The 16,090-nt window shown below is 40.6% G+C and overlaps 1 protein-coding gene across 1 annotated transcript; it reads right to left on the bottom strand.

Moving 5' to 3' along the window:
- Positions 1-8,024: 8,024 nt before the first annotated feature.
- Positions 8,025-9,614, bottom strand: LOC110919782. Its single transcript, XM_022164038.1, has one exon. The coding sequence runs from the start codon at positions 9,612-9,614 to the stop codon at positions 8,025-8,027; it is 1,590 nt and encodes a 529-aa protein (XP_022019730.1).
- Positions 9,615-16,090: the final 6,476 nt, after the last annotated feature.

The raw sequence follows: 16,090 nt of genomic DNA, 5'->3' as shown, positions 1-16,090 counted from the left end.
TTGGTGGCGGCGGTGGGTGGCAACGGTGGCAGGTGGCAATGGTGGCAGGTGGGTGGCGGCGGCGGTGGTGGCTGTCGGGGTGACGGTGGAGGCGTTGACGGGTTGCGGGTGGAGGCGACGATGGCGTCGGTGGTGGTGGTGGGTGGTGGCGAAGGTGGTGGGTTATGGTGTTGGTGATGAATGGTGCTAGATGGGATAGAATGAAAAAAAAAACATAGGAGTGGATGGAATGATTTTGAGGGAATGAAATGTCTTATGGAACGGGTGATTCCATTCCATTGACCAACCAAACACCCTTTTCTTCATTCCGTCATAATAATGATCCATTCTATTCCGCCTCTCATTCCTTTATACCAAACACTACCTTAGGGTGGAGCAAGTGCTCCTCGGGTAACAAGAGGGCGTTCATACCCGCTTAGGGTACACCACTGCCACCCCCTTGGTTATGGCATGCGGGTTTGGTTTCCAGGTAGACCAAGTCGTGTGTGAAGTGTTCTTTGTGACCATAGGGAATGGTCAAAATGACCGTTGGAAGCATTTAAAAAATTAAGTAAAAACACAATCTAAATACGCAACCCTTCACCATTTTGATTCAATCAAATTATCCATCATTCACACACCTTTCATACCCTCAGAGTAGTTACCCAGTTTTAGCATGGTTAATTTCTCAATAGATAGCCTCGGCTTATTCATTCCACCCAATGATTCCAGTAGTGATGTTTTCGCAAAGGATGGTAGCATACAATTTTTCAAGGATCTCATGGACCAAGCCGGAGACGAAGACACGGCAACATCAATATTTACTAAAAGAATTGTGTCACGTGATCGCAAAAAAAGGTCTTCTTATTTAAGATTATTTTATGGAGGACCCAAAATAGAATGACGTTATTTTCCATCAACGGTTTGTGAAGGACCCTAAAAATTGCTGGTGACGTAGAAGCACGGTATGAATGGTTTCAAGAGGCGTAGACGCTAGGATGAAAAAGAGTTTTACGCCTTTACAAAAAAATCATATATGCTGTTAAACAACTCACGACAAAAACGATGAATATTTATGTATGTCTGCAGGGACTTCGCGGTAATGCCTACAATTTTTCAGCAATGTTGTGATTCATTTATACGGTGATGAGTTCTTGTGTAGACCGTACAAACCACGGTGTTGTGGTTTTCTATCACATGAAAAAAAAAACATCACCCTGGGAGGATGGGTAGCATCACACATCTGATTTGGGGAATGTGTGCCACAACGTTGTGAGACCAATTTATGAGAGGCGATAAAAGATACCCAATGGTCATGATTGAAGTGGTTGCATCACAAGATTTATGGTTTTCACATGCGTATTGTGGTCCGCCTGGGTTAAACAACGACATCAATGTTCTCCAACAATCTCCAATATTTCTCACTCTGCGAAATGGAACCGCACCTAAGTGTCCATTTAATGTGAATAGACACTTATACAAACGTATCTACCTTACTTGGTCAAAGTTTGTGAAAACGTTTCCATACCCGACCAATCCGAATGAAAAGAAATTCAAAAAATTGTAAGAGTCGGCAAGAAAAGATGTGGAGCGCGTTTTCGGTGTTCTACAGGAAAAATAAGGCATAATTAGGCGACCCTATGGGCTATGACTGTAAACAAGATTAGGAGCATGATGTATGAGTGCATTATATTGCACAACATGATCATAAAGGTCGGCGAAAAGGCTTTCTCACTTGTTCACATATGGGATCCTCTAGTGCAACCCATTTTGAAGATGATGCTCTTGCTGAGTTAATGGATGCAAATACGCATTTCTGACTTTGAAATGATCTTGCAACTCAAGATTTATCCTACCTCCTTGAGTCGGACGAGGAATAGTTTAAATGCATTTTTATTTGAAATATGTTTTTATTTGTGTTTAATTTTTTAATTTTTATTTGTTTAATTGTTTAATTGTTTTTTGTTAAAAAAAAACTAGAAAGTTCTAAAGTAGTTGAAATAAGTGTTGCTAATGATTTTATTGTGTCAAGACAAGATTGAAGGGGGATTGGGTAGATGAAAAAAGTATCCTTCCATCTTTACCACCAAGTATATTGATTCATCACTTTTAAACCACTTTACCCCGCTTTAAGAAAGTTTCCATCTAAATTTGTACAACACTTTTATTTCAAAATATAACAATGAACATTGGTATCTAAGAAGTGGCAGCTTCTGAATGATTAAGTGCTGAACTGGTAAGAGATCTAAATTAATTGTTGAATCAGTAAGAGGTCTGAACCATTAAGAACCAGTAGAATGTTTAACTGTTCAGAGTCAAATGTCTGACCAATTCAGATTAGAGGTCTTAACCATTCAGACTCAGTATAATGCTTAACCATTCAGAGGTAAATGTCTTAACCATTTAGACATCTGCTAGCGAAACAAATAGTCTGAACCATTAAGTATTGAACCGTTAAAAGGTATGAACCATTAAAAATCTTATTAAAAGGTAAACAAACAACCCCTAATTCACATTTACTCTGTTTTGCACGCGTCTAAACTCATTGTAAAGTTGTTATCAAAGAAAAAACAAACTCGTTAGTAGATAAATATTTAAATAATTACATTATTTGTGCCGTACATGAAATGTATTTTACACTTACTTGTAAACTATTTACAAAAAGGCAATTCTGAAAGAAGAAAAAGTTCTCCACTTTGATTCATAACTTATAGTTTTGCACTAATAAAATATTATTTGATATGCAATAAATAAATAAAGAAAATGAACTAGACTGCTATTGGGCTTAGACATCGGTTGTTGTCGTTGAAGACCTGAAGTGGGCTTGGACTTGGGCTTTTGAAGCGGACTTGGGCTAGAGCTTAACTCTGTGAAGACCCGGAAGTGGTATTGGTAGACAAAACTTTGGTTTCAATTTATGGCATTTCAATGGAGGGGTGTTCATGAGTCGAACCGAACCGAACGGAGGTCTGCTTGTGCTCGGTTCGGTTTGAAACCGGGCCGCTCGGTTCGGTTTGGATTTAGGAAATCGAGCGGAAATCTTATGCTCGTGCTCGGTTCGGTTTAGAATCGAGCCGCTCGGTTCGGTTCGCTTTTGCTCAGTTTTATTTAGCATTCCTACGCAGCCATTCATTCACCAAAATTCACCAACTTATATGTCTCACACGCACTTTAACAATTTAACAAAATACAAACATAAAAAGTCCCACAAAAATAAACACAAAATGTCATCCAAATGTTTAATGTTTAAGAACATCTAAAATGCAAAATAACTTCCAAAACACGCGTTGAATTGAAGATATGAAGACGTGATGATTCTAGGGGCTGGATATGCTACATGTTTATTATATTTAATAAATATAATATATAGATTTAATAAATATAATATATATATATAATAATAACAATAATAATAATAATAATAATAATAATAATAAATTCGATCGAAACCGAACGAGCGACGAGCGAGCGTACCTATGCTCGTGCTCGGTTCGTTTTTAAACCGAACCGAGCTGCTCGGCTCGGTTTTAACCGAGCAAGGAATCGAACGAGCAAATTTCCGAGCTTTTTCGAACGATCGTCGAACGATCTTCGAGCGCCGAGCAGTTTGGACACCCCTATTTGAATGATAGTTTGGCATTTTTCTGTTCTAAAGATTTGGTTTCAATTTATTGAGTTTTGATCTTTTTTAGTGATTAAAGGTGTAGCCCTCATATCTCTCATTTTTATGTTAGAAACACCTTATGTCCGTGGCACCTTATGTGGAACACTTTATACATGAAGCACCATCATTTCAAGAGCAATCGTATATACAGTGTGGCGCACCTCTCACGTATCCCTGTGTAGTCCTATGTGGTCGTGTGATCACTCGTGGAACATCGTGTCAGTCATGCGTGGCCCCAACACACAACGGTAACATTTTAAAATTTATAAGAATTCCATATTTAACCGTTAAAACAGTAAAAAAAATAATATTAACTTTTTTAAAACCTTTATTTACTCATCTTTCTCTCTCTCTCTCACTCTCTCTCCTTCTCTATATAGAGAGAGAAAGAGATAAAGATTCATGTGATAATATTATTTGTTATTATCCCACAATAGTTTATTGACAGACGGTTATGATTAGGCCTATCTTGGTGAACACACGTACGTAGTAGCAAACTCACAACATTGACACATAATATACTTGTATATGAATTAGGTGGGTTCTATGAAGCCCTTTTTACTTAAAGGGCTAACGATACACGTATGTTGGTACCGGTCATATGGTCATGAAACACCAAGTCATAGGCATACGTAAAACTTGGAACATGGCGTGTGAAAACACGAGCTATAAACTTCTAACTGATCCAAAGTTTAGACTGATGAGAAAGTATAATTAGGATCATATTTAAAACTCCAACAAAGCTAGTAGAACAATATGATATATTTAAACAAAACGTATCTCTTCTAAACAAAACTTGTATGTACTAAACTCACCCATGCAAGCCTGAAATAGGGTGATCCTAATATGAAAACACATAAGGATACATATTTTTGAACCTTAAACAAAGAACTCACCAATGTATGGCTTGTTTTAGCGTGTATTCCAGAAAAGCTAATTAAGACTTCGATTGCAAGAGCAATGGGTTATGAGATAGAAGGCACCAGATGGCTATTTGGCAAAAATTAGTGATTGACATGATCAAGAACTTTGATATCACTTAGCTTTAGACAAGCTTATGTAACTTATAATTTCAGAATATCGTGACTTTCATTGTGTTTCTTAATAAAGGTTTTACATTTGCGTAAATACAACTGTTCGTCAAGCCACCATATAGTTGGGGTGTGACAGGTTGGTATCAGTATCAGAATGTTGGTTTAAGGGATTTAGATGCTAGCTTGTAATGTCTAGACTCAAACCGTGATTAATAAGATCTCGGGAAATTGCAAACAAAGCCAAATAGATGGATGCCAAACAAGATTAAGATAGATATGCCTCAAGAACATCACAGAAGATGATTTGACCACGTGAGTAAGGTAGATGGTTGACAATAATTAACTAATGTTATTGGGTAGTTTCCTTATAAATGTTGTTTAGGTTGTAATCCATTACGTAGTTTGAGGTGCAAGGAGTTAATTTTTTTAAACGGCAACCTTTATTAGAAACACCTCGCTAGCAAGAAAATAGCCGAAAAGGCAACAACAAAACATTACACATCAAACCTTTTGCCATTTGTTCTAATCTAAAGAAACTACATTAGAACGACTTGAGATCCAAAGAAAACTAAACGCCTTCGCCTCTCCACATAGCTTCTGTATCTTAATCGGCACCTTGTTGAAGATCCAATATTTCTCGCTTTCCACATAACCCAACACGCAACCAAGATAATCACTTGGAAATATCTTCCTCTATGAGTCACCCCTCGGATATGCATGTATACTTAACAATCTTTAAATGAAAAGGCAAAAATTGGCTCCACCTTACACCAAGCTGTAATACATTGCAAATCTCCGAAGCAACATAGTAAGAGGTGAAAATATGATCCACCGTTTCTTCCCCAGAACCACACATTGTGCACCACGACGGCCCCACTAGCATATCTCTCTTTATCAACACTTCTAATATCAGGATTTTGCCTAACATCATTCTCCATCCGAATATATTAATCTTCAATGTAACCCATGTATTCTAGTTGAAAATTTGCTCATTTGTAGGTGAAACATTTTAAGACAAAAGTCTCTTCATTTGAAAATTTGCAAGGAGTTAATTATGAATGCCTAAATAAAATTTTAATCATTTATGGACAACTACATTATGATGCATTACGGGAGGAGACTGGGAAGTTGTGTAAGGTAAACAAGCAATTATTCCTGATCAATGTTTTTTTTTGAACGGCCAACAAAAGATTTTTTATTTCCAAGCTAGCAAGAAGCTAGACACCAAATATACAAAGAACACCAATCCGCCAAATACAAGATAAAAGAACTACATACCAACTACAATACAAAACTAAAGTTTCTCCATTCGCCCCAAGACCAATTAGCCGACTTTAGCCTATTTTTAATCCACAAGAATGACATTGATTTAGATTCTTCTATCACCCTTGACATAGATGGCTCGACCTGTCTGAAGATGACCTCATTCCTCAATCTCCAAATACACCAAATCACAACTTGAAATATGGCATTGATGAGCTTCTTTTTCCTCTTCGAACCCGCTACAGCCCTTTGAATATCCACCACATCTTTAATGCTAAACAGAATCAGTGGTGGGATTTTACACCATTGTGCAATCACCAACCAAATTGCTTGTGAAAAATGGCATGCCGCAAATAAATGCTCACTAGTTTCCGGGTAATCGTTACATAGCGGGCAGTGTATATTCCCCACATCTATATTCCGAGACATCAATGCAGCTTTTGTTGGTAGCCGTTCCGCTACGGCACGCCACGAGACAATGCCCACCTTTTTCGGGACTAAACTATTCCAAAAAAACATAAAATCTGGAATATTTCTGTTAAAACTCTCAGCTGCCAGTTTGATGGCAGCCACCGAGAAACCGAACGAAGGCTGCATTTTCCAGATCCACATATCCGGCCCATCATGAGGACGAAAGGAATTCAGAATGTCGAGGAGGTTTTGTAATTCAAAGACTTCATCATCACAACTTAAGTTCCTTCTCCAAAGCCACATGAAACTAGCACCCCCAGATTCCCAAACCACCCTTTGAGAAATACTACAGAGTTTATCAACTTCGAGCGCGAACAGGAGAGGAAACATAGTACAAAGAGGCTGTGAACCAATCCAGTAATCCAACCAAAACAAAGCTTTTGCCTCGGAACCCACTTTACACCAGATAAGATCCTGCAGATTTATGCCAATTAAATTGAGAGGTTGTTGGACACTCACAATCTGTTTCCACGGACCGGGGATAGAAATTTTTGCTGGGACAGGAGACCACGACCTCGCATTGTGGTGTACCGACCATACAACTCTTCTCCAAAGCGCATCTTTATCCGTTTTAAATCTCCACCACCATTTTGACAACATCGCCAAGTTGGCGTCTCGGAGCGAACCGAAGCCAAGACCACCGTATTCGAAAGGGGCAATGACTTTTTCCCATGCCATCCAACTCGTGTAAGAATTGTCATCCGATCCCTTCCAAAAGAACGCTCTTCTAATTCTTTCCAACGTATCAATAACTTTCGCCGGAGCTTTATACAATGAGAAAAAATACGTAGGCAAAGAATTCAATACCGATTTAAGCAAAGTGATTCTACCTCCATACGACACACTTTTGGCCTTCCAAATTGATAACCGAGACTTGAATATATCAATAACCGGTTTCCAGTTACGTATAAGATTCATATTTGCTCCAACGATCAATCCCAAATGTTTGAACGGGAAAGATCCTTTTTTTGCAATTCATGTGATCCGCCATGGCTTTTATCTCGTCGTCATTTATCCCAACACCGAACATGGAGCATTTTGCTAAGTTTACTTTAAGACCCGAAGCTAAGAAAAAACATCTTAATATTCTTCGGAGATTTAGAGCATTATCGGGCGACCATTTCCCAAGAAAAACAACATCGTCTGCATAGATTAAGTGAGAAAGAGTCGGACCGTTATTTGTGCACCTAAGACCTTCGAAAATTCCTTCGGACATCGCCTTTTTCATCATGCCTGTAAGAGCCTCCATAGCGATAACAAACAAAAAAGGTGATAGCGGGTCTCCCTGACGTAACCCACGATAGTAATTGAATTCCATAGTTGGTGAACCATTCACCAACACCGACGCTTTTGCCGAAACAAGAGTAGCCATAATCCATTCCCGCCATTTACCCGGAAAATTCATTTGTAACATCACAGATTCGAGAAAATTCCAATTTAACGAGTCGTAAGCTTTGTTAATATCAACTTTAAATATCATACCCGATTTTTTCGTTTTTTTCATCCATGCAATTACTTCATTCAGGATTAAAGGGCCATCCGTGATGTTTCTTCCGGCCAGAAACACAGATTGTTCTTCCGAAATCAACCTCCCAATTACCATTTTTAGACGGTTAACCAACACTTTTGAGATAGCTTTGTTGATGACGCCGATCAAACTGATAGGCCGAAAATCTGATGGGGAAGATGGGTCGTTGACTTTTGGAATTAACGCCAAAAAGGAGGACGTACAGCATCGGCTGATCGACCCTTTGGTAAAAAAATTCCTGAAAAATCTTGGTAAAATCTTCTTGGAAAAGGCTCCAATTCCTCTTGATGAACTTGAAATTAAAGCCGTCCGGGCCCGGAGCACGATCCCCCACGCAATCCCAAATAGCTCTCTTGATTTCCAAACTAGAGAAAGGTACAACCAGGGCTTCGGCTTCTGTCTCCGTAAGAGTAACCAGGTTATGGCACGATATACAGGGTCTAGAGGGCATAGGTTCCACAAACTGTTTGGAAAAGAACTCGAAAAAATGTTCTTTGATCTCTACCGGGTTAGTCACCCAAACCCCTTCAATGACGAGCCCATTTATCCGGTTATTACTGAGATTCAAATTAATAATGTTATGGTAATAGGCTGAATTTTCATCGCCTTCAATAGCCCACCTAGCACGAGATTTCTGTCTTGCATCCATTTGCTTCCGGCGGTCCAACTCCAACACGATATTTATACAATCTGCTCTCTCGTTTAATTCTTCATCACCCAAGACTCTATCTTCAGCGAGGCCTTCTAGATATTGAATCCTATGCTTTTTTTCCAAGTACACTCCATTAACTCGCTCGCGCTCCCCTTTAAGCCAATCCTTGATCTTATTTTTAAGCCATCTTAACTTAACAGACAATGCCACATCTGCCGGACCATTGAAGTTGAAGTTCTGGCATATTTGCTGAATCAGCTCTATAAAGCCCGGGAGTTCCAGCCAAGAATTAAAGCATCTAAACGGTATATGCCCGAAATCCGACGGTGTTGTAGAAAGTAGAATTGGTCGATGATCTGATGCCTCTCTTTTAAGAACCTGAACTGTCGCTGTTGGCCATCTTTCCATAAAACCAATACAAACTAGATAACGGTCCAATTTACTCAGCTTATCTCCGCGATCCGATATATAGGTAAACTTACCACCCCCCATATTGTATTCACATAGGCCTGCAGACAAAATAAAGTGGTTGAACGCCTCCGCATTTGCAGCTACAAATTCCGAATTAAACCTTTCCGATTCATCTCGAACTTCATTGAAATCTCCCATGAATACCCACAGACCTTGCATGGAATTTTTAATTTCCCCAAGACTTAACCAGATCCTTCTACGAACACTAGGATCGTTTGACGCATACACATTTACTAAATTCAACCGAGTACCAGATTGACATAAAAAACCTGATAGAATTAGGAAGAATCTATCCTTAACCACGTTGTCACATGAAAACACAGCCGGATTCCAAAGGCAAGCCAGACCCCCTGACCGCCCTTCTGCATTCACCATCTCCAATTTATAAGCTGATCGCCCCCAAAAACAATTAAATACGAATTTCACGGAGTCATCCACTTTTGTTTCCTGAATTGCTAAGAAGTGTATACCGTAAGACGTCTTCAAACCCCTAACCCAATCGCTTTTACGGGAGTCCCGTACACCCCTAAGATTAATAGAAAGAAAATTCATTTGACACGATTGTGGACACCTTCACCAAGAATACTGACCTTAGTAGCTTCCTGGAAACCCTCCAAATTGACACCAATCTTCGAGCCAACCGAAATAGTTGCGAGGATCTCTTCCTTAATATTGTTGCCATCAGTAGTCGTTCCACCCTGGTTAGTCAAATTCTGATCTCCAGGCCGGAAATACTCCGAGGTTTGCTGCTTATCTACCATCTGTGGCAACTTCACCCCAGGATTATCCTTATCCCCCATTCTCCTTAACTCATGGTTACCAGGCGATGACATCGGCCGATTAAGATCTAAGGAAGAATCCTCAGATTGGAAATCATGGTTAAAATTTCTCACAGGTGGGCCTTGCATAGATCCAGTTGATGGTGGGCTTCTAACTTCTCTGGGTCGTTTACCAAGCCTAATTGCAGGAGATGGGTCCACACGATTGTAATTATTTAAAAGATCATTGTCTCTCTCCTCCATAACTCGTGGACCACCACCAGACAATTCCGCTGCCCCATCGATATTCCCCATGTCATTAATACCTTCATGCAATGTCTCGTTCCCATGCAACTTTGGTGTACTCGAGCCCAGATTACGAACAGACCTGCCACCTTTAGGCGATTTTTCATCTTCCGGCTGTTCGTGTTCTCCCGGAAACAACTTCTCCGGAGACTTCTGGTATTCCTTCCTGGGTTTACCTTCTGTTACCGGTTCCGGCTGAGACCTCACCGGCGATGAGCACTCACCATCCTCAAGTTCATCTTCGACCGAATTTTTATCAACCTCTTCTACCTCATCCATTATATTCTCCCCTTCTTTCTCACCATCAATATAGCTATCGTCTGTATCTTCCTCGTTATTGTCGTTGTTACCATTTAGAGACAGAATACTTTCCATATCTGGTTTCCAGCTAGACATGTCCTCCGATACCCAGATAACGAAGTTTCTATTTTTCCATTTTAACACCACCGATTCGTCGATCCGTCTTCCATGTGGAGCCAGTACCAGGACCGAGCCCTCCGAGTTATCCGAGTCCATCCAGGAGAAAGACGAGCCTTCGATAATCGATCCAAATAGCTCCCCAATCTTGTCAAACATTAGATTATCTCTGAGGATCACAGGAATACCGGTGATTCGGAGATTGACAATACGCTCCGTCGGGAGGTCTTCTCCTCTCCAGACGTGAAAATTACTAAAAACATTATTCAGACATTCAGAATAATCATTCAGTATGCTATTAACCATACCCGGATCCCCAAGGGTTAACAATACGCTCATGCCTCCAATATATGATAAACCGAAGTTCACCAAACCCCCCTTGTTCAGTAAGAAGTTCAGGCTATACAAGGTCTTTAGATTTTTCACCACTCCATGGATAGCCCGACCCACACAGTGCAATGGGTAATTTGAACCTTTGCTATCCACCGTAATAGTCTTCGATCCCACGTTGTGGATCTGGTTGTCCTTCTGAAACAAACTAGCATACGAAACACCTTCCTTAATCCCTCCTGCCCCCGATGAATTCCAATTACCTTGTGGCTTTTCCTGCATATTATCCTTCGGTTTCCACATACTTTCACCCATGACCTTCGGGGTGTAAATAAACTGTTTATGGTTTTTGTCATATTTTGCTAGGGATACAGACACCTTGGCTTCGAAAATTTTTACAGTATTCATTACCCCCAGGGTTTGTTTGACATTCTCTACCCCCACGTAGCGGATGAAGCCAAAGTGATTCCCCCGTTTATCCTTCTTTCTTGCTACATATGCATCCGACACAAAACCAAATTCCTGAAACGCCCGCCATAGTATCATCTTTGTTGTTCTTTCCGGGAGATTTTGCACTAGGAATGTAATCTCTATACCATTACCACGGCCCTTCCTATTTTTCTGGTAATTCACATCCGTCCACGGCCCACCATCGTCATCATACATACCTACATACATACCCACGCAGGGGTTTATACAATAAGATATGCCCACGCAGGGGCTTATACAATAAGATATGCCCACGCAGGGGCTTAACAACAGTTGGAAGGAGTCAGCGGTCCTTCTTGCTCTTCCCTTTGATCAAGCTTGTCAGTCCCTGGAAGAACGTTTCTCGCTCCCTTCGCTCCCTGTGAAATTCTCGCTCTACATAGTCCAATCTTTGCAGAATTTCTTCATGCTCTGGTGGGGAGAACCTTGGTGGTTGCGATTGTGCCCGAACAATAGGTCTGGGAGGTATCGGGTACCCATGAGTTGGGTATCCTACTCCCCATGGATCTCCATAGGGTCCTTGAGTGTTATAGTTAGCCGTTACCATGTACGGGTCTGCTTCGGCATAGTTGTAGTTGTTGTGCACTGGCGGTTCGAACGGGTTATACGCCATGGAACTCGTGTATGCCGGAATTGGGTTATCAAAACCCATAGGCGGGGGTTGCGGTGCAACTGGTTGCGAAGGCCCACCCATTTGTGGATCTTCTTGATGTGGCGGGTAGTGGCTGGCACTTGATTGGCGTGGAGAACTAAAATGAAAGTCTCCTGTTCGCACAGACATGCGCGCTCCGGTTCTCCTACGCCTTGGTGGTTGCGGGGGTGCCGGTTGAACTGGTGGCGGAGGAGGTGGTGGCGTGACTGCCACGAACCTTGGATCCTCAGGGGAATCTTGTTGCTGCTGTTGCTGCTGCTGAGGCGGCGAATGGCGAGGAGGCGTATAGTATCATTCGTGCCTGGTAAACATGGCTTGAAAGCTATCGGGACCAACATAGGGCGATCCGTGAAAGGAAGATCCGTCAGAGATCTCTATCGGGTGGTTTGGTGTGCCACTGGCAGGCTCGACAGGGTCCGTATCCTCGTCCATGTCGTCCGCATGATCTCCAGAGAAATGATCTTCTGGACCTAATGGGTTAAAATTTCCTGGTTCTTGTAGGAAGTTTGTCGGGTTAAACCGGCCCCTAAAAACTGGTGTAGGGTCACCGAAGGAGTTGTGCGATAAGGATCGCTGTAATGGTATGTATGAAGGTTGAGGGTTGCTGGCCTCGTAATCCGATCGTGGCCCATAAGGGTTAGGATGTGTTGAACTGTGTGAGACCGACCGTCGAGCTGGCTCAAAGAGGTTCCTCCGGTTCTGCTGGGGATCGTCACTCTCCGTGGTGGATGGAGCTCTCGCATTCGAGGGTCCAGCTTCATTATTATTGGGGGCGGTGATTGGCCCCTTGCCCCTTCCTCTTCTCCTGAAGAATCTTGGCGGCATTTTGGTAATTCCTGTCAATATGGCATGAGATAACCAAACAAAATATATGCAAAAATAAAGGTCAAATTAATAGCAGAATTTGTCCTAGGTTTTAAGTCTAGACTCGAAGTTTAGAATTGTGCAATTGTGTAGCTGAGATTAAACACAAAAGGCTAGTGTTTAATTCACTCAGTGTTGGCTCTGATACCAACCTGTCACACCCCGGTTTCCACGTGTCACCGGTGGGCCCGGTGGGGGAGTATCGTGACGTGGTTGGCAACGTAATAGTCAAACAACACAATATAATAATGCACAGCGGAAGCAAATTTAAAATAAGATACAACCGAATTTATTTATTGTAATCAAAGTCACAATATCCGGTGTTTATCCACAGTAGGATCGAAACAAAATAACATTTATGGTTCAACAGACTTCTGGCATCCTAAGCTTGCGAGACTTTTTATTGATGCTTAAGAGACAATCCAGCCAATTTCGCTTAGTACCTGCATTCAGTCTTTTTGGGAAAATACGTCAGTTTACACTGGTAAATACAATCAACCGACTCATTTTGGAAAATGATTAAAAATTGGTTTGGATGCACAAGGCATAAACATTTATTTAACTTGGGAGAATTATTTAATATTATAATCTTGTGAACGAATTACATGTTACTTATGCGTTCAGTAGCCCGGATCTTGTCCGGATTAAAGATCAATAGACACACCACTTTAAGTGAGTTATACACGGGAGTACGCCTACACCCCGTGCTCAGGTCGTGGCCATCTCGTAAGATGATGCCAGGGATATCCGGGACATGGTCATTAACCCCCCAAAGGCTGTAAAGTAAACAAGACTGTTTAAACGAGCCGATCAAATTATTCAACCACCCACTAAGCGTGGAGATTTGATGCCCGATCAAGCGGTACGCTATGCACCGTAACCCAAGCCCGTATAGGGAAAATAAGTTAAAAGTATTTACCTGATGCAAGTATTAATCACAATAAGCAAAATGCACGTAGCTTTTACTGGTTCTCCTAATCTGGAACGAAGGTTTATAATAATCTATTAGAATTCTAACGGGTCTTTTATTAAGCTTAAGCTTAGACCGGCTAGTTTCAAGATACGGTTCGTACGCACGATTAAGCGAAGACCGGATAGAATGTGATTTAGACCCGACAAGTTTGAAGACTTGCTTAATATGGGTTTATTATTCACATTCTGGATTTTGAGATAAAACCGTTAAGGTTTGACCCGTTTCGGCTAATTTATGTAAACTTGTTACATAAACCGAACCGAACGTGAAATAAGCGTAACGGGTATCCGTAAGAGCCATATACAGGTTTCCTAGGTTAATATGCTTCAAATATGTTGTAACATCAGTAGGATGTCTTTCATTATGCCCGAGACGAATTTAAACACAAACTATGCCCCGTAGGGGTAGTTTGGTCATTTTAAAGGTTGTAAAAGAGTTTAGATGTTTAATTGAGTTACAGGTCTGATGTAAACAGTAAACATACTCAATTTAATATGTTATATCAGTAGACTAAAGCATGTATGTGAAACTTATCATTTTTAACCAAACTAGGCCCCGTAGGGGTATTTTGGTAATTTCACATAAGCCGAAAAACTCAAAACTGAAGTCTGAGTTTATCAACCTTTGCTTACTGTTAAAATATTATAATTTGTCTCTTATATCAGTAGGTATCAACCCGGGTATGTCCAATATGATTTTAAAACATACTATGCATTAAAAACGCTAATTAAGGCGATTAAGGCCATTTCCGGGTTCGATACTAAAATCTGATATTTTTATTTTTCCAGAAGGCTTAAAATAATTTATTTATCATATGTGATCAGTAGCAAAAGGTTTGGAGTCGTTTAGATAAGTAAAACTCATTTTATGGCCCGTAAGGGCAAAACCGACAATTACCGGATTAAGCCTGCGACTATGAGTTATGCTCAGCCTAAAATTGATTAAAAATCTTTAAAATTCCCAAAATAATATATTACATCAGTGGGTAAAAGATTTGATACCAAAAAGTATGTTTAACTAGGCTATACGCTAATTACGCCATTTTATTATCATATAGCATTAATTTTGCGATAATGAGCATAACTCTTAATCTACAAGTCAAACTGATGTCAAACTTTGCATACAAGTCTATATATCAGTAACTAAGGTTTCTACACTTTTACATTTTCATAAACCACGTTTTAAGGTAATAAGGGCATAACGGTCAACATATGAGCAATTAACGGAAACATGCATATTAATTGGATAACTAATGAACTAAGGTGTATAATCACAGAGGGTTGTTCTAACATGTAACCTAGTCCAATTAAAGCTCTGAGGTATTTCTAAAATATGCCTAAACGGGTCAGAACTGAAAGTCAAAGTGAAAGTCAAACTATGTGACTTTCGGTTCCGAACCGGGTCTAAACAGGAATTTGTCGGGTTGAACATGTTTAGACATGTTCTTACACTTATTACTAAGTTATAACAATGATCCAACAGGTTGTATATGATCTACAATGTTAATTATGCATAAATGGCATTTTAGACTTCCTGTTGACTTTTTAAGTAAAGGTTTGACCCGACTTTTGACCTGGTTAGAGTGATGATCAGGGGAAACCCTTTTGAGGTTTTATTACCCACATAAATACCATCTTATATCTACTTTTAATTCGAGATATTACTGAGCCATTATTAACTAATCTCGAAGTCAAACCGTATTTACGACGGTTTGACTTTTAGCTAATAACTAAGCTAAAACTTAATTAAGAAAGGTTAAGTCAACTTACAAGAGTCCTATGCATGAAATGTGATCACTTGAGAGCAGACTTGAGCTCCATAAATGACCAGGTTGCTAGAATGAAGGTGTGAAGACCAATGTTGCATATCATGGGCTTTATATAGTGAAATTTTCACCACAATTTGTTGACACATGGTTCTACTAGTGCCCACAACTGATCAACACTTGTTGCTAGTGCTTAGGGGGTGTCTAGGGGTCAAGAGAAAGGTGGAAAATCGGACAAAATCGATCAGGTTGCACTTCAGCAGGCAAAACCCAAAAATTTCGGAGCTGGGCACCCGTCGCGTGACGCTACCCCCCCCCCCCCCCCCCCCCCCCGTCGCGTCACGCTAGGCCTAGTCTGATCAGCACTTTTGATTTTTTTTTTTTGCGATTTGATCCTTGGCTCTTCAAAATTCGATTAGGCACTTGGTTCTTTGCATTGTAAACCCTCGAAATTGATCTACAAGGGCCTTAAAA

The sequence above is a fragment of the Helianthus annuus genome, chromosome 16, assembly GCF_002127325.2.
Source record: "Helianthus annuus cultivar XRQ/B chromosome 16, HanXRQr2.0-SUNRISE, whole genome shotgun sequence".
NCBI lineage: Eukaryota > Viridiplantae > Streptophyta > Magnoliopsida > Asterales > Asteraceae > Helianthus > Helianthus annuus.
The sequence above is the reverse complement of the archived record's forward strand: the minus strand, read 5'-3'. Positions and strand labels throughout refer to the sequence as shown.